The sequence below is a fragment of the Pteronotus mesoamericanus genome, unplaced genomic scaffold (genome assembly GCF_021234165.1).
Source record: "Pteronotus mesoamericanus isolate MK-2021 breed Mesoamerican mustached bat unplaced genomic scaffold, CSHL_Meso_final scaffold_45, whole genome shotgun sequence".
Classification (NCBI taxonomy): Eukaryota; Metazoa; Chordata; class Mammalia; order Chiroptera; family Mormoopidae; genus Pteronotus; species Pteronotus mesoamericanus.
Genome location: NW_026555317.1, coordinates 4,306,452 through 4,330,282, shown reverse-complemented (window position 1 = coordinate 4,330,282; position 23,831 = coordinate 4,306,452). Strand labels below are relative to the sequence as shown.

General features: G+C 45.5%; 1 protein-coding gene across 3 annotated transcripts in view; it reads left to right on the top strand.

Annotated features, from left to right (window-relative positions):
- Positions 1-23,831, top strand: part of TET3 (tet methylcytosine dioxygenase 3) — a 90,089-nt gene that overhangs the window by 44,085 nt on the left and 22,173 nt on the right. For all 3 annotated transcript variants that reach the window (XM_054593553.1, XM_054593554.1, XM_054593555.1), the window contains one exon: positions 5,902-8,065. In XM_054593553.1, the coding sequence (XP_054449528.1) occupies positions 5,902-8,065 (2,164 nt within the window). The remainder of the gene's footprint in view (positions 1-5,901; positions 8,066-23,831) is intronic.

Sequence of the window (23,831 nt, the reverse complement as noted above, 5' to 3'; positions counted from 1 at the left end):
AAAAAGGAGAGTTGGAGAGGGAGCCATTGGAGGTGAGGAGGGGAATTCAGTTCCATTCTAGATGAGCTGACTCACGTGGCCAGAGTTAGCGGGAGGTCAGCTGAGAGGTTCAGACAAAGGGCAGACACTGAGTTGCATCCTCAGTGTGGCGGTTGCCGGAGCCCAGAGGGGAGTGGCGATTGAGGGAGAAACTGTGGAGGGCTTTAGTGCTGGGGCATATCTGAGCTGGGAATTTGAAAGGGCATAAACAGCCCCTGCTCTCTTTGCCCAGCATTGGGCATAAACAGCCCCTGCTCTCTTTGCCCAGCATTGTCCTGCCCGCCTGTCAGCAGTCACCAAGTAACTGCTTGGTTTTCTTTTCAGCATCTCCATTGATTAGAGCTTGCTACCTCCTGGTTGTTAGAGGGACAGGGGTTGGTGGAATTTTTAGTATCCCCACGTATTAAAACTCTTCCCCAAACTGAGCCAAAGTTCTTCTCTCTAAGGCTTTATCCATTTTCTAATTCCACTTTTTAGCACCACTATGAAACAAGTCAAATTCTTTCTCCAAATGACAGACCTGCAGGTGTTTAAAAGACATTGAGTTTTATGTTCTTTAGAATCAAAGGGACCTGTTTGGTTTTTTTTTATGGTTTTGAGCTGTCCGGCTTGCTCTCCTCTGCACCCCCCTCAGGGGTGCAGCCCCAAAGAGAAGCCCATGTTTCAGGAAGGGGCTGTGTGGGCAGAGCAGGGCCATTGCAGCCTGTGCTTCAGGTCCTGTTCTGGTCAGGCCTGTGTGTCCAACTATGGGTTGGGACCCGTTAGTGGACTATGAAATGCAACCTACAAGAAAAAGGGAGGGAAGGAGGGGGTCATTAATCTACTAAGGAGAAATACTATTTTGCAAACTTGTTACATATATAAGTATGTAATAGGTCATGGTATCAAATGTATTTCTCACTGCAGGTTGTAGTAAAAAAACTTGAAAAAACCCTGGGTTACAAGACCCTTTAAAGCTTCCAAGTCGCATCATGTTGGGCGCACCGTCAGAGCCTTCTGCCCCCCCTGAATCCTAAGATACCTTGTGTGCACTAGTCATAAAGCCATCTTTATCTCCTAGTCATTGTTGTGTGCTTCTTCCATCTTTAATTCACACAGCTGTGGTTTGGAGCCTAAGTCGGGGGCCCTGTTTACCCTGTTGGATGTTTTTTCTCTCCAGCTTGTTGACCTTTTGAACTTGGTCCTGTCACTTAACATAGGTTTATTCCTCTCATGTTGAGCGTCTGTCCATTTGGTAAATGTGCCTTTGCTGTCGTTGTTAGTAACTGTGTTGAACAGGGCAGTTCTGAGGACAGAGCGCTGTGGCAGACTTTCCCCTGGGGGACATGCCACGCGCGCTCTGAGCAGGGTCGTTCAGCCAGGTCGTTCAGCCAGCGGTGAGCCGGCCAGCCCGGCCTGTGATTGCTCTCTTGAGCTGGCCCTCAAAGGGGTCCCGGCCGACCTTGTGAAACTTGAATGTCTGCAGCCCAGGTCACAAATGCCAGTACCTGCAAGGGCTTGGCAAGTAACACAAATGAACAAAGTAATAATTTAGGCAGCTGGTAAGTAATCCCTGACCCCTGGCCTTGGTTTCAAGAAATCAGTGCGGAATGGTGAAGCTAGGTATGAGCAGGAGTGGTAGACAGAGTTGCCAGGCAGAAGTGTGGACTCTCAAGATAATCTGAGTTTCATTTGAAATTTGTTTTTTTTTTTAATGTTGGCAAAACAGGCAAATAAAAATGCAACACTGTACAAGTTTCCCCCACTCTCTGAAAGTAGAGTGTTTCTGTGAAACCTGTTGTAAGGTAAAGTGGCATAAAGTATAGAATAACCATTAATTTATATGGAAAAAATTTTGAGCATTCCCAGTTCCTAAATAAACTATCAAATCATACTAAATACACTGAATTATGTCCAATTTTTAAAAAATATTTTATTTATTTATTTTTAGAGAGGGGGCAGAGAGGGAGAAAAAGAGGGAGAGAAACATCAATCAGTTGCCTCTTGCACACCCCCACCTGGCGACCCGGCCTGCAGCTCAGGCACGTGCCTTGACTGGGAATCGAACTGGCAACCTTTCCATTTGCAGACTGGCACTCAATCCACTGAACTGCACCAGCCAGAGCTAAGTCCAGTTTTGTACCAAGCACAACACCCTTACAAGCTCTTTTTAGCTTTTCTGATACCTTAGGACACACCTTGCTGAGGGATGCACGAGATCTAGATAAACCACAGACACGACACAGTTCAGAGTTATGGTGGCTTGATGCTGAGATTCTGAGTGTAGTACACGGGGCAGCTTGGAGGTGCCACGCCTGCTGCTCAGGGTGCTCGCTGCCTCTGCAATGGCTCGCTGCAAAACAAATGCTGAACACTGTTTTCACTTTTTGCCTTTTTTTTGTAAAAGTTAAAATCCTCTGTGGTTTTCTTTCAGTTAAGCGAAAACAAGTACTAATGTCGATGTTTCATAAAAACAAAGCAGCGTAATGCGAACTTTCAAAAAACAGGGGACTCCTGTATAGGCCAAACAAAACAGATCTGTGGCTAATTTGGCCCACAGCCCTTTAATTTGTGACCTATCAGACAGGATGTCTCCTCATCTCCTGCTCCAATAACCACAGGACACAAAGCTGTAAGATTAGTTGGACATTAATGGGTCGATGGCCTTCGTTGAACCTGCCCCCTGTAGTTCCTTTTGTTATCCACTCAGGAATCTTACCTGAGGCTGTTCTCACTCACTGTCCTCATAGGTGAGACAACACTTGTCTTTTACCCACCTACTGGCACCTTCCCCTGAGCGTAGGTTTCCTAAGGATCCCCAGCAAGTGTGAGGAATGTATGAGTGGGCTTCCCTGGCCAGAAAACTGGAATTTAGAATTTCTTCAAGTCTCCCACCTACCCTGGCTTCAGTCCCCACATACCTGTGTCTGCCCTTCCCTTTCTTCTTTTTTTGGTCCAAAGAGCATTTTCCTTCCCAGGGAATTCAGAAGCACAAGAGCGGGCTTTGCCCTTCCTTATTCTTATTCACACACCAAAAATAACTTTTTCAATCCTTTTTGTTGTCTTGACCATTTTGGGGAAGCCTCAGCTCATGTAGCATTGTTCTTCCTTGGCACTGTTTTTGTGCATTTGTGCTTCTCTCTCATGTTTCTTCTTGGTTATGAATGCTCATTTCGGCTTTTATACATGAGCAGGTAAGCTTTGACCACCTCGGATTTTGTAGCCGTGGCAGCCACGTTAGTTTAGGTTTCTAAGACGGAAGGAAGGGAGTACTGGGTCATCAGCCACATTTCCTAGAGGAAAGGTATCTGTTCCTAGTCTTCCACCAGGGGCAGGGAGAGGCCGGCTTATTCTGTGGGCCGTAGGAGGTGGGCGGCCTTTCACTGGGCTCAGAATGTGTTGCTGCCACAGCTACAGGCAAGAAGCACAGAAGTTAGGAAGATTTGTACATTGCCTTGGAGGAACCACCGACTAGTGGCGGAGGCAGCTGCTTGAATAATAATAGTGGCATGTGATAGGTGCTTATAGAGACATCGCTCAGGTGCCATGGGAACCCAGGGGGAAGAGCCACAGGCAATTCTGCCAGCCAGGTTGGGGAGGAGGTGACGTTGTAGGATAAGCCAGAGTAACTTCACAGAGGCTGGGAAAGGCATTCCAGACCGTGAGAATTGCATTGGCAAGGCTCAGGAAAACATGAAGGTCCTTTGTGTTCACAGTTGGGGCAGTGATGCGGATGGTGTGGAGCCACAGGCTGGGGCCTCTGCTCACCTCCCATGGGGCTGACCCCACCCCCCAGGTTCCCAGCACCACTCTGGGGCCCATGCTGGCCATGGGTGCCAGGCTGGGGACTCATATCCTTTTGGTTATCTGTTTGATACACTTAGGCTCCACCTGAGGGACTAATTTTTTTTTTAACTTTTTATTTCAATAGAACTTTAAAACTTACAAAAAAGTTGCAAGAAGAGCACCTAGGATTCCCACATACCCATTTTTTTTACATGTTTCTTTAATTGATCTATAGATATATAGCTATATTTATATGGATATACAGTCACTTGCTGCATAATGACATTTCAGTTAACAACAGACCGCGTATGCGATGATAGTGTACTATAGAGCCTAGGTGTGTAGTAGGCTATACCATCTAGGTTTGTATAAGTGCACTCTATGATGTCTGCACAATGACAAAATCACCTAACAACACAATTCTCAGACCGTATCCCTGTCATTAAATGACACATGACTATAATTTTTTCTGAACCATTTGAGATTAAGTTGGAGATAACTGTGAACCTTCACCCCTGAACATTTCAGTGTGTGTGTGTGCCCCGAGGACAAGGGCATTCCTTTCCATAACGGTGGTGCGAAGATCCAAGTCAAGAAGACTGAGATGGACACAGTATGATCTTATCCATAGCCACATTCAAATTTCATCAGTTGTCCCAATGATGTACTTTATAGCTATTTTTCCCCAGTCCCAGGTCTAACCCATGAACATGCCTCTTGCTAGCCTGTCTCCTTAGTCCCATGTAAGCTGGGAGAGATGTTTGTCTTTCTTGTCTTTGAAATTGGTGAAGGGGACATTCCAGGTGCTTTCTAATATGCCCTCAGTTTGAGTTTATCTGATGTTTTCTCATGATTAGATTCAGGTTATAGTTTTTGGCTGGAGTCCTGTGAGACTAGTGTTAACACCCTTCGCCGTGTATCATATCAAGAGGCACATGATGTTGGTTTGTCCTGATATTTGTGATGCCGGTCACTGGGATCATTTAGTAAAGGTGATGTGTCTCCCACGTTTCTCCACGATGAAGTAACTGTTGTAATTAAGTAACTTTTGAGGACATGTTTTGAGACCAGGTGTGCATCCTGTGCCTTGTCAAGCTTTCTTTTCACCTGCTGGTTGTATATCCACTGACGACTTTCTAAATCCATCATTCCTTCTATATATTTTTTAAATTGGTATTCTACTGTAAGCAGGAGCTTTCCTTTCTGGAGGGATGAATCTTGCAAATTCAACTCTGCATCTTTGTATTAGCTTTTAGCTTGCTGGACCAACTCCTTGGCCCGCGTCCTCTTGCATCCTCCCCACGCTGTGTGCTTTGGTGGACATTGGCTTCCTGGGCTTGGGGAGGGGCCTGGATTGCCTTCCAAGCAGTAATGGGCTTGTCATCAACAAGACCAGCTCAGCATGAGGCAAAACACATGCTGTGTCAGACCATCAGTGTTCCCGCAGGCCTGGGACTGGGACTAGTCCTGTCCCACACCCTGAGCTCACCATGGGCTTAAGTGAGGACAGTAATGGGCAAAGGAAAGAACTGTGGGTCCCTTCCCACAGAGAAGCTGTGGCTGACCCCATTCCTGGCTAAATTTGTTAATCAAACCAAATTTGTCACACATTTTACACTTATGGTACATTATTACTTGGTGTGCTTGGGTAGCTTTCTTTCTTTTCTCTCTCTCTCTCTCTTTCTCTCTCTCTCACACACACACACATACACACAATCAACGTGGTCCTTGCGTCACCTTGGTCATTGCGAATTCAAGGCCTTTCTGTGTGTCCTTAATAAATGCTTAGTTTCCAGGGACCCTCGTCAGTGTCATCGGTCTGAGGCTCCAAAACGTCTGAGCAGCAATCAGAACTCTGCCCTAGGAGCTCTTAAAGCTCAGCCTTCCACTTCTGCCGATGCAGCCATAGCTGGGAAACGGGACATGGGAAGATGAGCTGAGGTTCAGGCTCTGTCAGAGACAGAGGGTTTGCCGGAAAAAACAGGGTTTAGGTGTGCATCTTCGTGGTGTGAAGCAGGACAAGCTTTTCAAATATTATGGCTCATCTTTTTCCTTTTCTCTCTCTCTCTCTCTCTCTCTTTCTCTCTCTCTCTCCAGACAGGCTCAGAGCTCAGCCCAGTTGATGGACCTGTTCCAGGTCAGATGGACTCAGGGCCAGTGTACCATGGGGACTCAAGGCAGCTAAGCACCTCAGGGGCGCCGGTCAATGGTGCTAGAGAACCCGCTGGACCCAGCCTGCTGGGGGCTGGGGGTCCTTGGCGAGTAGACCAGAAGCCCGACTGGGACGCTGCCCCAGGCCCAGCTCACACTGCTCGCCTGGAAGATGCCCACGATCTGGTGGCCTTTTCGGCTGTGGCCGAAGCTGTGTCCTCTTATGGGGCCCTTAGTACCCGGCTCTATGAAACCTTCAACCGTGAGATGAGTCGCGAGGCTGGGAACAACAGCAGGGGACCCCGGTCAGGGCCTGAGAGCTGCCCTGCTGGCAGCGAAGACCTTGACACGCTGCAGACGGCACTGGCCCTTGCTCGGCATGGCATGAAACCACCCAACTGCAACTGCGATGGCCCAGAATGCCCTGACTACCTCGAGTGGCTGGAGGGGAAGATCAAGTCTGTGGTCGTGGAGGGAGGGGAGGAGCGGCCCAGGCTCCCAGGGACTCTGCCTCCTGGTGAGGCTAGCCTCCCAGCACCAGGCACCAGGCCGCTCCTCAGCTCTGAGGTCCCCCAGATCCCTCCCCCTCCGCCTCCCCCTCCCCCAGAGGGCCTGCCTCTGTCCCAGAATGCCCTGAGCATCGCCAAGGAAAAAAACATCAGCCTGCAGACCGCCATCGCCATCGAAGCCCTCACACAGCTCTCCTCTGCCCTGCCCCAGCCTTCTCACTCCACCTCCCAGGCTTCTTGCCCCCTTCCTGAGGCCTTGTCCCCTCCTGCTCCTTTCAGATCTCCCCAGTCCTACCTCCGGGCCCCCTCGTGGCCTGTGGTCCCCCCTGAAGAGCCCCCATCCTTTGTTCCCGAGAGCCCTGCCTTCCCCCCCGCCACTCCTAGAACAGAGTTTCCTGAAGCCTGGGGCACTGACACCCCACCAGCAACTCCCCGGAGCTCTTGGCCCATGCCCCGCCCAAGCCCTGACCCCATGGCTGAACTGGAGCAGTTGTTGGGCACTGCCAGTGATTACATCCAGTCAGTATTCAAGCGGCCCGAGGCCCTGCCCACCAAGCCCAAAGTCAAGGTTGAGGCACCCTCTTCCTCCCCAGCCCCAGCCCCAGCCCCAGCCCCATCCCCCATTCTCCAGAGGGAGGCCCCCACGCCATCCTTGGAGCCCAGCACCCACCAGAAGGCCCAGGCTGCCCTGCAGCAGCACCTCCACCATAAGCGCAGTCTCTTCCTGGACCAGGCCCACGATGCCTCCTTTCCTGCTTCCACGGAGCCTCCTGCTCCGGGCTGGTGGGTACCGTCAAGCTCACCTGTCCCGCGGCCTCTGGATAGACCGCCCAAGGAGAAGAAAAAGAAGCCCCTGACACCAGCTGGAGGTCCCCTGGGAGCCGAGAAAGCCACTCCTGGGATCAAGCCCACTGTCCGGAAGCCCATTCAGATCAAGAAGTCCAGGCCACGGGAAGCACAGCCTCTCTTCCCGCCTCTGCGGCAAATCGTCCTAGAAGGGCTGAGGCCCCCAGCCACCGAGGATGCGCAGGCACATCCACCTGCCCCTGTCCCTGCCTCACAGGGCTCTGCTGTCCCCCTGCCCCCAGAACCTTCTCTTGCGCTATTTGCACCTAGTCCCTCCGGGGACAGCCTGCTGCCCCCTACTCAGGAAATGAGGTCCCCCAGCCCCATGGCAACCCTGCAGCCAGGCTCTGCTGGCCCTCTTCCCCCCACCGATGACAAGCTGGAAGAGCTCATCCGGCAGTTTGAAGCGGAATTTGGGGATAGCTTTGGGCTTCCTGGCCCCCCGTCGGTGCCCATTCAGGACCCTGAGAACCAGCCAACGTGTCTCCCAGCCCCCGAGAGCCCTTTCGCTACCCGCTCCCCCAAACAAATCAAAATCGAGTCTTCAGGAGCCGTGACTGTGCTCTCAACCACCTGCTTCCATTCAGAGGAGGGAGGCCAGGAGGCCACGCCCACCAAGGCCGAGAACCCACTCACACCCACCCTCAGTGGTTTTCTGGAGTCACCTCTTAAGTACCTGGACACACCCACCAAGAGTCTGCTGGACACACCTGCCAAGAGAGCCCAGGCCGAGTTCCCCACCTGCGACTGTGTCGGTAATTGCCCCTGGGTGTCAGGGAAGGGCAAAGGGATGTGGCCCGGTGGGCTCTGGGTCCTAGGGCTCTGTCTTTCATCCGGCAAATAGTTACGATGTGTCAGCCAGCACTCGGGGGGTCTGGGGACACAGAAATCAGCTCACAGGCCGATGGAAAAGACATTGAAGGGAACTAATGATGGTGTTTTGTGGTGCGTGGCATGACAGTAGAGGTGGGCACAGGTGCTCTGTCGCACAGATTGAGGTAAAGGCATCCTGGAGGCCTTCCTGTGGGAGGTGATGCTTGTGCTGAAGCCTGAGCTTGGTGGCTGTGAGAGGGCTGTGAGACTTCTTGGTCTGGGGGGAGCAGAAAGGGAGGAGGGGTATGGGAATGAACAGAAGGTGGCTTGAGAAGCAGGCAGGGGCCAGATCTTGCAGGGCCCAGCGAGCCAAGGTTGAGAGTTTGACTTGCTCTCATTGGTAATAGTGAGCCCCTGAGGATGTTAAAGCAAGTAATGACTGTTTGCTTCTGAAAGACTCTTGTGGCCTGTGGTGGAGAGGAAGGATTGGTGGGGGACCTGTAAGAAAGGTGTCTTGAGTCCAGCAAGAAATCACAAGGGTCTGGATTGAAAGAGTGGGTGGGTGAGGGGCGCCGAGTGAGTGAGCGGGTGTGAGCGCCTCCGAGGAGGAGGGAAGGTAGGATGAGGGCAGCTTGGGTCTCCGCCTTGGTGGCACTGGTCGCTGAGAACACGGGCTTGGAGGAGAGGTGGTGATTTCTGTTTGGACAACCTGAGTTTGGAGGGGCCGAGAGACTGGAATCTGGGTTAGGGGTTGGGATGTAGTGAGCTGCTGGTGGCGGTTGAAGCTGTGGTGTGATGAGAGCACTGAGGAATTGGGTCCATTTTTTGCCTCCCAGAAGCCTTCCAGGCTTCTAGACGCAGTCCTGAGCCTGGGAGGGCTGTCCCCATGGACTTCGCTGTCTGGGGCAGGTGGCGGCGGGGGGCATGCAGGCGGGGGTTGCACTTGATGCGTTGGCTCCAGGGGCACCTTAGACTCCAGCTCTCTGGTATTTATAGAGAGTTCCCTAAAAGAGATGTGTGTCCCTGATGTTGACCAAAAAACAGGTTGATGGTGGTGATGATGAGCACGTTGAATTTTTGAGATTTTATGATATATAGGTTCTCCAAAACAGGCTGTCTTCTTTGCTTGTAAAATAGATTAGGATCAGGTCCACTGTGTGATTTGTTGAGACATTGTGTCCCTGTCAAATGGGGAGGAGCTGGGCTGTACTGCCCAGCCCAGCTACCCCAGACGCCTGGGCGCAGGGCAGGGGAGCATGACAAGGAATCACTTGGGGAGCAGGGCAGAATTGGCTCCAGGGCTTCTTTCTAGGGGTGGACAAAAACGTGCGGGGTCCTGCTGGACGCCCACAGACATGCTGCAGTGTTGTGGTTCCACTGAGGACCAGCCCTGGACCTGACTAACAATGGTATGACTTTGAGGGCCCCTTATTTCCCAGCATTTGGGAGAGGCTTGTTCTGATCATAGGAGTTGGGCTCCCTTTGCCCTCTTCTCCCTTTGTGTGTTTGTATGTCTGTCCCCTCGGACTTGTGTTTAGTGCATTGTTAGGTGTTTCTGCTCCTCCAGGGTAGGAAGTATCCTTACCTAGTGCTTTGGACATACTGATCCTTACTAAATGTTTCAATTGTGGGATTCAATTATATGGGCATTATGTTTGATCAAACTAGGTTTTTTTTTTTTAAATTTGAATTCTAATTCCATCATTTCCTCATGCATAAAATAAAAATAATAATAGTACCCGCTTTCCAGGGCTGTTGTGAGGAGAAAATTAGTTAATATGTGTGAAGCTCTTAGAACCTTAGAGAACATAGTATGCTCTCTAGAAGTGTTCACCGTTATCAAGCTTGTTGAATGCAATGAGGCAAGAAAAAGAAGTAAAAATATATATACTGGGTTGGCCAAAAAGTCTGTGTAGTTTTTTCTGTAAAAGAGAAGACATTTTTCATTTTCACCAATAACTTTATTGATTTGGATATTTTGAGTATGTCGGCTATCTCCCGCTGTAGACTCTAGTGGGTAGAGGCCAGGGGTGCTACTAAACATCTTCCAATGCATGAGATGGCCCCACCGCAAAGAATTATTTGGCCAAAATGCCAGTAATACCAAGAAACTTTGCAAACCACTTCTGACACATTCAGTCAGTCACAGCACCTTCTCCACACACTGCAGAAATCTTTTTCTGGTTTCAGTTGTGTTTTTACCTTTCTTCAAATAATGAAGCATAGTATGCCAAAAATGTTGCTCATTTTCTTCCATTTTCACTATTAAAATGGCTGCAGAAAAATTCACCAATTCTGATAAGTTTTTTTAAAATGCACACTGGTATGACAGCTGTCACAACACAATCTAGCAAAATTGTTTCTAATGAAGTTAAAGACAACTAAGACTACCAGAGCCATCGTATGGAAAAAAACAAACAAACTTTTTGACCAACCCAATATTATAAAGAAGAAAAGTGTTGGCTGTTGCTTTATTCATCAGTCATTGATTGATTACCTTGCTCTGTGCTAGGGAAATAGTCCATCTCTGAAGGACTTCGTGGTTTGTTTGAAGAGACAATATAAACGGTAAAATATTCAGTCGCCCATTCAACAGGTGTCTGCCAGGTACCTGTGCTGCCATATGGAAATGCCCTGAGCTGTAAGAGCACTCTGAAACACCAGGCTTGGTTGTCATTATGGAGGGTAATGTTTTATTTAACAAATTCTTGTTCAGAGTCTTGAAAAATGCAGTGAACACAGATGGGGAGAGACAAGAAGGGGGACCCTCCAGACCGAGGAATGCATGAGCACAGTCTTCGGGGTAGCAAGGAGCAAGCTAGCAGGAGGTAAGACCAGTAGTGCAGGGGTAGACCTGAACCCTCTGCATTCTCCTGTGTTCCTTGCCCCAGAGGCCCCTCACCTCACCCCACCCCACCCTGAGATGACAGGTCTTGGCTTTGCAGCTAGTGGGCAAAAGTGCAGGCAGTAGACTGTCAGCATGAGAGAAACCCGGCAGTGGCCGCGCTGGCAGCTGTTGCCTTGGCAGACGGGGAAGGAGATGAGGGGAGCGGAGATCCCCCGCTGCCAGTCACTTACAGCTCCGGTCATGTCTAGTGCTAAACAAAGAATTAGAACCAAACCTGCCCTGTGAAAAAATACAGAGAAAAGACTAGAAGGAAGTACATCAACAGTGGTCAGACTATGGGTGACTTTTCCCTGATTGGTATTCTGAATTTTCTGTAGTGAAATATATGTACTTTATAATCAGGAAATATTTTTGAAAGTACATCCTAGAAATAGCACGGAAGATGGATTGGTGAAGGGTGATAATATTTTTTTAAGTATATTTTATTGATTATGCTATTACAGTTGTCTCATTTTCTTTCTGCCTTTTGTCCCCTTCCGCCCTGCACCCTCCTTCCCTCCCTCCAGCATCCCCCGCTCCTTAGTTCATGTCCATGGGTCGTACATATAAGTTCTTTGACTTCTCCACTTCCTATACTATTCTTAACCTCCCCTTGTCTGTTTTGTACCTACCAATTATGCTTCTTATTCCCTGTACCTTTTCCCCCATTCTCCCCCTCCCCTTCCCTGCTGATAACCCCCCATGTGAGCTCCATTTCTGTGGTTCTGTTCCTGTTCTGGTTGTTTGCTTAGTTTGGTTTTGTTTTTTAGGTTCAGTTGTTGACAGTTGTAAGTGTGTTGTCATTTTACTGTTCATAGTTTTGATCTTTTTCTTAGATAAGTCCCTTTAACATTCCGTATAATAAGGACTTGGTGGTAATGAACTCCTTTAACTTGACCTTATCTGGGAAACTCTTTATCTGCCCTTCCATTCTACATGATAGCTTTGCTGGATAGAGTAATCTTGGTTGTAGGTCCTTGCCTACAGAAGTATTTCACAACTTCAAGTACTTCTTTCCAGCCCCTTCTTGCCTGTAAGGTTTCTTTTGAGAAACCAGTTGATAGTCTTATGGGAACTCCTTTGTAGTTAACTATCTCCTTTTCTCTTGCTGCTTTTCAGATTCTCTCCTTATCTTTAATCTTGGGCAATTTAATTATGATATGTCTTGGTGTGTGCTTCCTTGGGTCCAACGTCTTTGGGACTCGCTGAACTTCCTGGACTAGCATGTCTATTTTTTTCACCAGATTGGGGGAGTTCTCCTTTGTTATTTTTTCAAATAAGTTTTCAATTTCTTGCTCTTCCTCTTCCTCTGGCACCCCTATGATTTGGATGTTAGAACATTTAAAGTGGTCCCAGAAGTTTCGAAGCCTCTTATCTTTTTTTTTTTTTTTTTTTTTTTTTGAATTCTTGTTTCTCCACTCTGTTCCAGTTGAATGTTTATTTCTTCCTTCTGTTCCAAATTGTTGATTTCAGTCCTGGTTTTCTTCCTTCACTGTTGGTTCCCTGTGTGCTTTTCTTTATTTCACTTTGCATAGCCTTCATTTCTTGCTCTATTTTGTGCCTGTATGCAATTATTCTTGTGAGCATCTTGATTACCAGTGTTTTGAACTCTGCATCTGATAGGTTGGCAATCTCCTCATCACTTAGTTACTTTTCTGGAGTTTTGATCTATTCTCTCATTATGGCCATATTTCTTTGTTTCAGCACACCTGTTACATTGTTAAGGAGCCTTCGGTATCTCCAGGGCTGGGTCACTTCGCTGCACTGTGGTGTAGCCTGGCTAAATGTTTCTTCTTTAAGTCCTTGGTTGTTGACTTCCATACAGTTCTATTTTCTGGCAGTTCTGATTGTTTTTTGTTTTTAAATCGGTTGTTGTTCTTTTGGTTGTGTGAGGAAGTGAAGCATATATACCTACACCTTCATCTTGGCTGGAAGAAGGGTGATAATCTTGTTGCAAGACATCAGTTAAGAAGAAGAAGCAGATGATGATGATGATGATGATGATGATGATGATGATAACAACATAATAAAACCTTGTCCAATTTCAGGCATGGTTCCAAGTACTTTACAGTCACCACCTCATTCAAGTCTCATAACATCCATATGAGGAGGATACTGTCAGTACTATAGTTCCATCTTCATTATGAAGAAAGTAAAGTTAGATTAAGTAATTTACCCAGGCCATAAAGCTAGCAGATGGTGGAAGTGATATTTGAACCTAGGCAATGGGACTCTTACGCATTTTATACAGTGACTGAGATTGTTTAGTTGAGAAATGAGTCCTAACCCCAACAGTGGTATTAGGAATCATGAGGGCCAAAGAAAAAGGGATGCAGTTGGAAACAGTTTCTAGAGGTGCTGGGGTTTGTGTTGGGGAAAGCCATCCTATTTTGCAGAAATGTCTGGACCCCGCATCTGGACAGGTGCTTCCATCAACTGCTGTGGCTGCATGGCGTTTGTGAACTTGGGCTCAGGACAAAGGTTAGGAATAAAGCTGCTCACTCTGGGATTCATGTCAGATGGGAACCATCTTCTCTTCCAGAAACTCACCCCTCAGCAGTGATAGGTAGAGGGGTGCAGATTGTATGCCAGTGTGAGGAAGAATTTCCATAGAAGTGGCAGTGAAATTTGGAGATGCCCTTAAGAGCTTACAATAAATGATTGATACTTACTATAAAAACAACTTTATAAATGCATGAAAATGTTGTATAGCAAAAGAAACAGTATTCAAGGTCTCTGGTGATTTTTGCCAAATACACAACTTTGGCCAATGTGGGCATCACCAGGTAACCAAAGACCCAGGCACCAAGAGCATTGTTTTATCCTTGTTTTAAGACCATGGGGCTTCTGAAGGAATGGACGGGATTCATATGGCCTCGTTCTGTGAATCTGGAAATACTAGAATTAAAGACACTCTTGGAAGCTTTAAAGAAATAAATTTAAAAGTCCTGAAAGGAAACGCCTCACTTCAGAAGGTAGTATAACACATACAGGTTTGAGAAAACTTAACACATGTTGAAGTTCCACATTGAATCATTAGGGGAAGAGAGTATTGATATAGTTCTAATATTCTGAGGCACACATTGGAGATCCTGCCAGCCACCCCTTAACCATCCTGTAAGCACTGTCAGGGATAGGGCAGCCAGCTGCAGGCCTGGGGGCTAGGCCCTTTTGTATTTTATCTATTCTCAGAAGTAGGGAAATTCACAAAGAGAGCCAGTTTAGGAGGAATGGATCGAGAGGATGTTTTAGTAGGAAAAGCATCCTTTGAGATCATCTGCTTATCATTTTATAGATAAAGAAATAGGTCTGTGTTTACTTTTAAGTTTAGTCCTGATGTCTCTGAGGCACCCTTCACAGGTAGCTGTAAGCACATGAGGAGACAGGGATATTAGGAGTTGCCTTTATAGAGATGCTGTATTTTTACCCAGTTGATCATCCTGCCCTTAAAGAGTAGTCAAAGACCAACACAAGAAAAATATCTCCTTTGCCTGAAGTGTGATGACATTTTGGCTGAGAAAGGGATGTCATCCTGCAAATGTGGCTGACCGCAGGATCCACTGGGTCACCTCAGTGTGGACCACAGTCTGAGTAGGGGACACAGAGACTCATCTCTGTTTACAATCATGTAAAGTCTACTTTCTGCAGTTTTTTATGAGAATGTATTTCCACCGTTGCATTCAGTTTGAGATAAAGAGGAACTTCATCATTTATTTATTTATTTATTTATTTTTTAAGTAGTGGGATATTTGGACACCAGTATAAAGGTGGGGAATCTGACTCTGGGTAAGAGGGTATCACAGAGACCTTCCTGGAGGAGGTGACGGCTGATCTGAGTTTTAAAGGATAAGAGAAGTTTAATAGATCAAGAAGGAAAAGGTAGAGTGTTCCAGGCAAAGGGACATAGAGCTATGGAGATGAGAAAACACAGAGAATTACAAGTCATTCCGGTGTGACCAGTGTGTTAGATGAAAGATTGGGAGTGGCCAGAGAGGAAAGTTTCAGGGTGAGTGGGGATGCTACCAAAGGCAGAGAAACCAGTTTGCAAGCTCAGGCAAAGTTCAGGCAAGAAATAATAGGTGCCTGAACTGAAAAGGACATTGAGCAGGAGGGAGGAGAGGAGGGGGTTGATAAGAGAAAGAATAAGGAAAGGAATGAATCGGCTCAGTGACCAGTTGGATTTGGGAGTAAGGGGGAAGAAGCAGTCACCGGTGAATTCTGAGTTGCCAGGTTGGGTGACTGACGGGGCGGGATGGTGGTGCTCTTCGCCAAGATGTGAAATACTGGGAGGGAAGCAAGTTTGGACGCGCAGCCTTTGAGCTGTCTGGGGGGGTGTGTCTGGTTGGATCTGTGAGTTGGAGGTTCTTCAGCAACCTGATGGTAGCTGAAGTTTCCGTTAGAGTCATTTCACCAGGCTGAATATGCAGATGGAGAAGAGAGCTGAAAACACAGGACACCGACATTCTGGGGAGAGAAGGTCGAACAGGAGGCTCCGGGGGAGGTGTGGGAGAGATGGGGGAAGAAATTGAGGAGGGAGTAGGGTAAAGAGCGCGCGGACAGTGTGGGGGGCGGAGGGGGCTGACAGCGCCAGTGCTGAAGAGGAGTCAGGATTTAGGGCTGGTTCTTCTTTGTCCTCTCTTATTTATTATATGTGTATGTGCTCTAGTGTTTCGAGTTAAATCCCAGGTTCATTAAAAATAGGGACAGACTATTACATTTCTAAAGCATCTAGACTGGTGCTGAGCATATGGTAAGTTCTTCCCATACAGAGTGGGGCAAAAGTAGGTTTAAAGTTGTGAGTGCACGAAACACATAGTTTAGTCTTGCATTATTACTTATTAATTACTTTCCATGTGAACAACTGTAAACCTACTTTTGCCCCACCCTGTATTTTTTTGTCAACCGGTCAACCTTATTTTACCTATATATTTAAACTCTACAAAGACATCAGATTGGTTTAGGCCTATCTTTGTAGAGTTTACAGAGTTATCAGTGAATATGCCCCAATCAGTGACAAAGCCTCTAATCTTTGTCTTCAGTGAACATGCCCATTGTTACAAAGGTATTTCTGCCTCCTGCCGGCAGACCCTCCATGCTACCCATGAACTTATAGGCAGCCGATGTGAGATTTTAATTAAAAAAAAAAAAAGTTCATCTGGTACACCCGAACCAGGGTAGGCCCCAACCCCTTACCTCCCCTCTGTGTGGGTTTGCGACTTGCAGGAGGTGTTGGGCTGGCAGCCATTGACGGTCCTCGAAGTGGAACCTAATCAGCTATGTAAGCTTAGGCTGTTTGGCTCTAAACCCACTAACATTACAGCAGGAAACTGAGGCATTATATTGGATTGTTTGGAAAAAGAGGATAAGCTGCAATAAAACCTTTGTGTGATCTTGACACCTATGTATTAATTGTGCGCCAGTTATCAACTGCCTCTCTGTATCAGTGTCAGAGAGAAGTTCCTTAGCCTAGATCTGTACCCGGCAGGAGGGCCCTCACTGGGGAAGTGTGGGTGCCCCTTTTCCTGTTAGGCAGTAAGGAGGAGTTTCTTGTATTCTGTATCTCTTGCTGATAGCAGAGAGGATACATTTCACTTTCTCCCCTTCCTAGTGCAGAAGTGGAACAGAGCATATTTTCTATATTAATGAGTTTAAAATTAAGTGCACAGGGCAAAGAAAAGCACCTAGAGCCACATAACCAGTGTTTGTCAAAAACTGGACTTTTTTCTCCTGAGCTCTGCCCTAGAACTTTCTACTATGTATTTTAGGGGGTGGGGGGAAGAAACTTCTGCTCTCACTGCTCAAGGTGAGACATGAGACAGATTTTTCTTTAAGGAGGGTTGAGCCGTTTTCTTGCTCTGACACTTTTACCTCTTTGGAGAAGGAAGAACTATTATACTGGGGACTAAAAGGGAAAACGGTGACTTAACAGCAAGACAGTAAAATATTCCTTTCCTGAAATGTAGTGAAAGAAACCAAAAGAAACAAAAATAGAAGGGAAATTTCATTAACTGAAGTTTGGAAATAGCCCCAAATTTCAAGGGCTGTCTGCCAGTCTAAGGTCAATTTGAATTAAAATAAAGCATGACACATACTCAGTACTGGTATACAACTCCCACTATTGAGAAACACAATAGTGGAGGCTCAGAGGGACCCGACAGCTGGGAGAGATAGGCTGGAGACCACCCATCTAGATGGCATGCTCTTTGGAAAAATCAGGATTGTAAACAGGCCCCCTCTTCCTCTTTGCTGCAGCTTCTGATGGGGATAAGGTGCGGGGCAAGGACGGTTGGCTGGAGACATGGGAAACCATATCCTAGGAGCTAGCTTTGTAACCAAGGGCCAGCAGCACCAAACAAAGGCCATTGTGCAGAGAGAAATACTTGCCGAACCACCCAACAAAAGTCCTGCAAACCGTGGGGCTTTATTTTAACTTGATGTCTTATCAGAATGACCAGCTCACTCCCGTAGGAGGAAATAAACCAGAATCTTAACATTAGGACAGAGTACAACCCAACCCACAATGCACAAATACAGAGGTGTTGGCCTCAACAAACAGAGAGCGTGAGATGGAATTTCCTAGTTCCAACTGTCCCTAGCCAGCCCCAAGTCCTCCCATCCCCCCTCAGGCTGCTGAACTTTTAAACTAATAATTGAAACATTTGTGACATCAGTTCTCTAGCCTAATTTCTAAGAGAAGAATTTGAGCAGGTCCAGGTAGAGTGCAATGAGGAGATTCTACTCATTTTATTTTTGAGCAAATAAGTCCAGACTGGTGGCTTTCCACTGGGGGCTGTTTTTATCCCTCTTTTCCCCAGAGGACATTGGACAGTGTCTTGAGAGCATTTTTCACTGTCACAACCAGTGTGGTGCTACTGGCATCTAGTGGGTAGAGCTAGGCGTGCGGTTAAACCTTCAACCAGGCACAGGTCAGCCCCCACGGTAATTATCCAGCCCAGAGTGTCAGGAGTGCCGAGGAGGAGAAATCCTGGTGATCAATTTCCTCCATTGAAAGATTAATGAATAAGCAAATAAACACTAAATCCAACATACACCCCATTCAAATTCTGAGGGGGAAGTAGAGGGATTAATGTAATACTTAAAATGAAGGTTTATATTAGAAAATAAGAGTTTGAACAATTTAGTTATACCTTCAAGGAAGTTGAATAGAATGTTCACAGTGAAGCCAGAAATGAGCGATGAGGTGCTAGAATAAAGTTACAGAGAAGTCACAAGAGGTACGGATTGAATTCCGCAAGAAGCCTGTCCTCGTACAGGCGTTTGCAACTGTACAGGAACTGCAAAAGGCAGAGTCAGAGTTACCGAAACAGCAAATCAGTGAGGAGGAGAAATGGACTTGAAAGAGTGCTCCAGAAGAGGAAAAGAAAGCAGCAACGAGCATCGTTAGAGTGGAGATAAAGGGAGGGTGGGGGTGGGGGCGGGGGCGGGGATACTGCACACGGATTCAGTGTGTGGGAATGCGGAGTCATTCATTGGGTCTCCTGAAGAGCACAGAACAAACCAAACAAAGGCAAGGGTCAAAGAATAAAAAAACTTTTCTAGAGTGAAAAATCGACAATGATCCTGAAGAAGTTGTTGAATTTCAAGAATGAAGTGCCTACACATAAATTAATCAAAAAATTAAGTTGGTCACACATACTTAGTTTTTCAAACATTTTTTTTTTACCTTAAAAAATACTGTCTTAAAAACATTCTTTTAATTGAAACACACGTGTAGGAAAGTATGTAAATCTTAAGCACACAGCTCAATATGGTTTTACAAAAGGCTTATACTTGTGTAACCACAACTAGATCATGAAACAACTTTACCAGCCCCTCAGGGGTCCCCTCAGGCCCCTCCCCAGTTATGGCGCCTGACCCTCTCAAGCAAACTCTGGCCTGCAGACCAAATCTGGCCCACAGCTGTGAGCTGAAGACAATTACTACGTTTTCAAATGGTTTTAAAAAATCAAAAGAAAAATACCTCAATAGTCATGAAAATTACATGAAGTCCCAATTTCAGTGTGCGTGAGTTTTCATGAAACACAGCCATGCTCATTTATTTATGCCTTATCCGTGGCTGCTTTTGCACTGCATCAGCGAGGATGAGTAGTTGTCACAGAAACTGCATGCCCTGCGAAGCCTGAAATGGTTGCTATTGCCATGTGTCCCTTAACATAAAAAGCTTGCTGACCCCTGTCCTGAGGTAACCACTATTCTAACTTCTAACATTGATCAGTTTTGCCTGTCCTTGAACTTCATATGCATGGAATCATGTATATATGCATACTTTTTCATATTCTGTCGTCTTTTGTTCAGTGTTGTATTTGTGAGATTCAGCTGTGCGTGGGTAGTAGTACCTGTAGTTTGCTCATTCTCAGTGTTGTAATTTATTTTATGAATATACCATCATTTATCCATTAGATGGTTTATAGTCCTTTGGACTGGTTCCAATTTGGAGTTCTAAATCATGCTGATATAAGAGTTTCTTATACATGTCTCTTGGTACATGTACATATACACTCACATGTTTCTGTAGGGTGTGCACCTAGGATGGGAATTGTGTGTTCAGCTCTAGAAGGGATTCTCCATTTTCCAAAGCGGTTGTAACGGTTGGAGCTCCTGTCAGCAGTGCCCCACATCCTCACCAGCAGGGGAAGGGGATGTGAACAGTCTTTCTGCCATTGTGGTAGGTGTATAATCCCATCTCCTTGTGGCTTTAATTTGCATTTCCCTGATGACTAATGTGGTTCAGCAGCTTTTCGTAGGTCCCCTTTTGTGGAGTGCCTGTTCAAGCCGTTCGCCCATCTCTCTTTTGTATTCCTGTCTTTGTCTTATTGCTTGGGAAGTGTCTTATATTTATTCTAGATAGGAGTTCTTTGTTGGATATACGTATTGCAGTTCTCAGAATACTGAGATAAAAAGTCTGACCTAAGAATTTTCTATCCAATAAAGTTGATATTCACATGTAAAGCCTCCATAAAAATATTTCCAAATAGGGGATAACTCATTTTCTGGAGATGAATCAAATAAGTGGCAGACTGGGGAAGCTGTGGTATGAAGGGGCCGGCAGGGAACACTAAATGGGTTCAAATATTAAGTCTGAATTTAAATAATTGCGATAATTATTTTTTTCCAAGACCACAGGTAATATGTTTACTTTATACTTGAAGTAAACTTATTTTTGTATTAAAGATCCCTTTTATAATAGAGAGGAAACAAACATGTTCACAAGGACACCAACAAAAAGCAGGAGGTAAAGTGAGAGAAGAGGCAGGAGAAATTATGAAGGTACTGACCTCTTTCTCTCCTGAAGTACCATTACCATCACTAAAAACATACTGTAGACTTTTCAGTATACGGGGGCGGGGGGATGGTGGGTAAAAAGAAAATACAAAATTATAACAAGAGAGAGGAAAGAAAGAAAACAAGGAAATAGAAACATGGAAAATAAAGTGACAAAACACTATGCATATGTCACAACAATAAATGTTAAGTAGGGTAAACTCACCTATTGATTTTAATATTAAAGGTATTAAGCAGCACCAAGAAGGTTAATAAACCTTATTTCACTATAGAAAACAGAAACGTATTGGTCACTGATTCAGAGCATCATATATAATATATGTACTGTATGTTGTATGCATATATAAAATGAGGGTATGTATAAAAATTAGGATACTGGTAATTAAATTTGTAAGTGTCTATTAGTTTTATAACTAAGCATACTTGGTTATAAGTCCAGTTTCTTCCCATAGAATGCCTTCCCTCTGATACAGACACATACTTAGGGAAAGGGATGCAATGAAAGGAAGCAGTACTTCCGTAAGGCTCCTCGGGCTGCCGTGCAAACTGCTGAACGGGAGCGAGTGCCTTTGGTTTTGTTGGCTCCTGCGCCTGTGTCTGCCCTTTGTGCTTTCATGGCTTTCCCCAGAGAAACCTGGCCGTTTGGCTTCCACGTTGGCTTGGTTTTGGAGTTTCATACCTTTTTCCTAGCTGCTGGGATAGAGTTGCGAAGATTTGGCCTGCATCGTCTCCTTGAAAATCTCCTTTCTCTGCCCTTAACAATGTAAGTTTTGAGTTTTTCTGATTCGGGGCACAAGGTAGTTCCCAAGAGCTACATTACGTTCTCGTTCCAATGTAAGACCCTGCAGTCAATCCATTACTTTGACTTTTCTCCAGATAATAGACACTGGAATAGAGCCCAGAAGTTCTGGCATGTCCTTATGTTTCATTTTCTGTATGCTGTGTAATATCCTAGTGCCTATAAAAAGCTTTCAGACCACTACCTCCAGCATACACATTCTTGTGTTCTCCTTCCTCATCCGCCTCGATCTCCTCCCTCCCCCACATCATGTGCTCCCTTCTGTAATTCCCTCTGTCTCGCCATTCAAAATAGTGTGTATTTGGAGCAGGTCATTTTTAATCCTCTAGTTGAAAATATTCATGAAATATTTAAGCATCGATAGGTTGAACTGTACTAGGCACCTTATATCTCATATAGTAATCAACAATTCTAAATAAAGTGTGGAGACTTTAGTTTCACTGCTTTAAGGATCATAAGGGTTGTAGTAACCTGACTGAGGTCATAAATTGGATTGGCGGAGTTCGGACAGCGGCCACCTGCTGAGTTCATGTAATGCACCAAACACTGCACTTAGACCTGTGGAAGGCATGAGGGTTAGAGGATGGGAAGGTCACCCCTCACAGTTGCCCAGGGCTCTGCAAAATCCATGTTCATTCTGCTTTTCCATGGTAACAGTTAAAATGAACTATGATATGTGCTTTGACATTTCTGTTGCATGCAGGGTGCTCTGGGAATCGATAGGAAAAATGAACCTGAGAGGTGCAGTAGGGTGTCACAGGAAAGGAGGCATTTGAAACGAGGCCTGAAAAGATGAGTTTTCCAAAGAGGGAAATAAAGGAAGACACTTCGTTGTCAATGAGAAAATGTTAAAGACTGGGATGTTGCCTGAATGTGGGGAAGGAGCTGTGGAGGCCGTTGCAGGATGCAAGGCGGGGAGGGGTGCAGAGGCCTCCGCGGGGGCCCTGGGGACCGTGCTCTGGAATTTGGGTTCCGTCTTCTGTGGAGCGTGGAGTCATCAGTGGCAAGTGATACGGTCAGATTTCTGCTTTGGCAGTATACATGGTGCTGTTGGGTAGGATGACCTAGGAGGACTGAGGCCAGCCAAGGACCATGGCAGTAATTCAGGCAAGAGCCTGACCCAGGTCATTAGTGGGGGGTGAAGAGCCTCCATGAGCAGAAGCCCTAAGTGGTAGGCAACTTGCATCAATTTACGGGGCTGCACACAGGGCCAGACTTGCTCTTACACTCATCGTTAGTGTGCATGTTGGCCTATACACCTTCATGCTTGCATATGTGTGCGTATATACTGATCTATCTGTGATTGTGTGTATACTAACTGAAATATTATACATGCTATACTGAAACTTGCTTGTTTTCCCACTTAAAATACTTGGAGGTCATTTTTTTATCAGTAAATCTTGAGCTACCTGATGCCTTTTGATAAGTGGTTAGTATTTTATTATATGAATGTAACGTAATGTATTTATAACACATAATGTATTATGATGGACATTGAGATTTTGGATACTGTGCCATTACAGATGACATGGTGACTCTTCTAGTATGTACATATTTTGCACATGTGAATGTATATCCAAATTCCTAGAAATAAATTCCTGCAAGGATTTGACATTTCTTTGAAATTGCTGAGTCAAATGGATGGGGCAGTTGTGCTTTTACGGTATTGCTAAATTACTTCCCATACTGCCTGTTTTCCTATACCTGCACCAACACAAGAAGTTATCAGACTTTGATGGTGACTCATCTGAAAGGTAAAACTGGTACCTTTACATATATTTGAGCCATTTTCATCTCCCTTTAAAAGAACCATTTTTGTCCTTTTTTCATTTTTCTGTTGCGTTATTGACCTTATTTAGCCATGGGAGCTCTTGATATAGTAAGGAAATTAGCCTTTTGTCTGGTGTGAGGTTCAGCTATTTCTTCCCAGTGTAGTATTTATCTTTTGATAGTAATTACTACAAGTTTTTCTTTAGTTAAATCTATCAGGATTTTTTTGTCGAATATACAGGGCTTCTAAACTTCATGTCATATATGTAGAGATCTTACCACTTCATGATTATTTTTAAAAATCTTTCTTTCTTTTTCTTCCAGATACTTGTATAGTGTATTTGCTTGTATTTAAAGCTTTCAATCATTTAGAATGTGTTTTGGGATAGGATGTTAAGTATGGATCAAACTTTTCTCCCCGTCGTCCCAACACCACGCCTGAAAAAATTAATCTTGCCTGTTGACTTGAAATGCTGCGAGTTACCTTCTTACGTGTGGGTCTTACCCACCGAGCCAGATGACGAGCTTCGTAAGGGCCCAGTCAGTTACTATTCTGTCGTGTTTCCCCATAAAGCTGAGCAACATGTTTTGCATAGAACAAGTACATTAATATTTTTACATTTTAAAAATTGTATATTCCATATATTGTATAGAAAAGTACACAAAACATTCATATACTATTTAATGAAAATTTATAAGATAAACACTTGTGTAAACACCACCTAGACCAGGAAATAGACCTTTCCCAGTTTCCCAGGCGTCCCCTGTAAATACCCTTCCAAACACACTCCTCCCCTGTCGCGCACAGGTAACCGTTCTCTTCAATTGTGACAATGATCTCCTCATTTTTCTTTAACTCAAGGTTGAACCATATGAAATTACCTTTTTTCTGTAGGTAAAAAACTGTTGAATATCTGCAATTTTATATTTTAGCCTCTTTACCACCTGT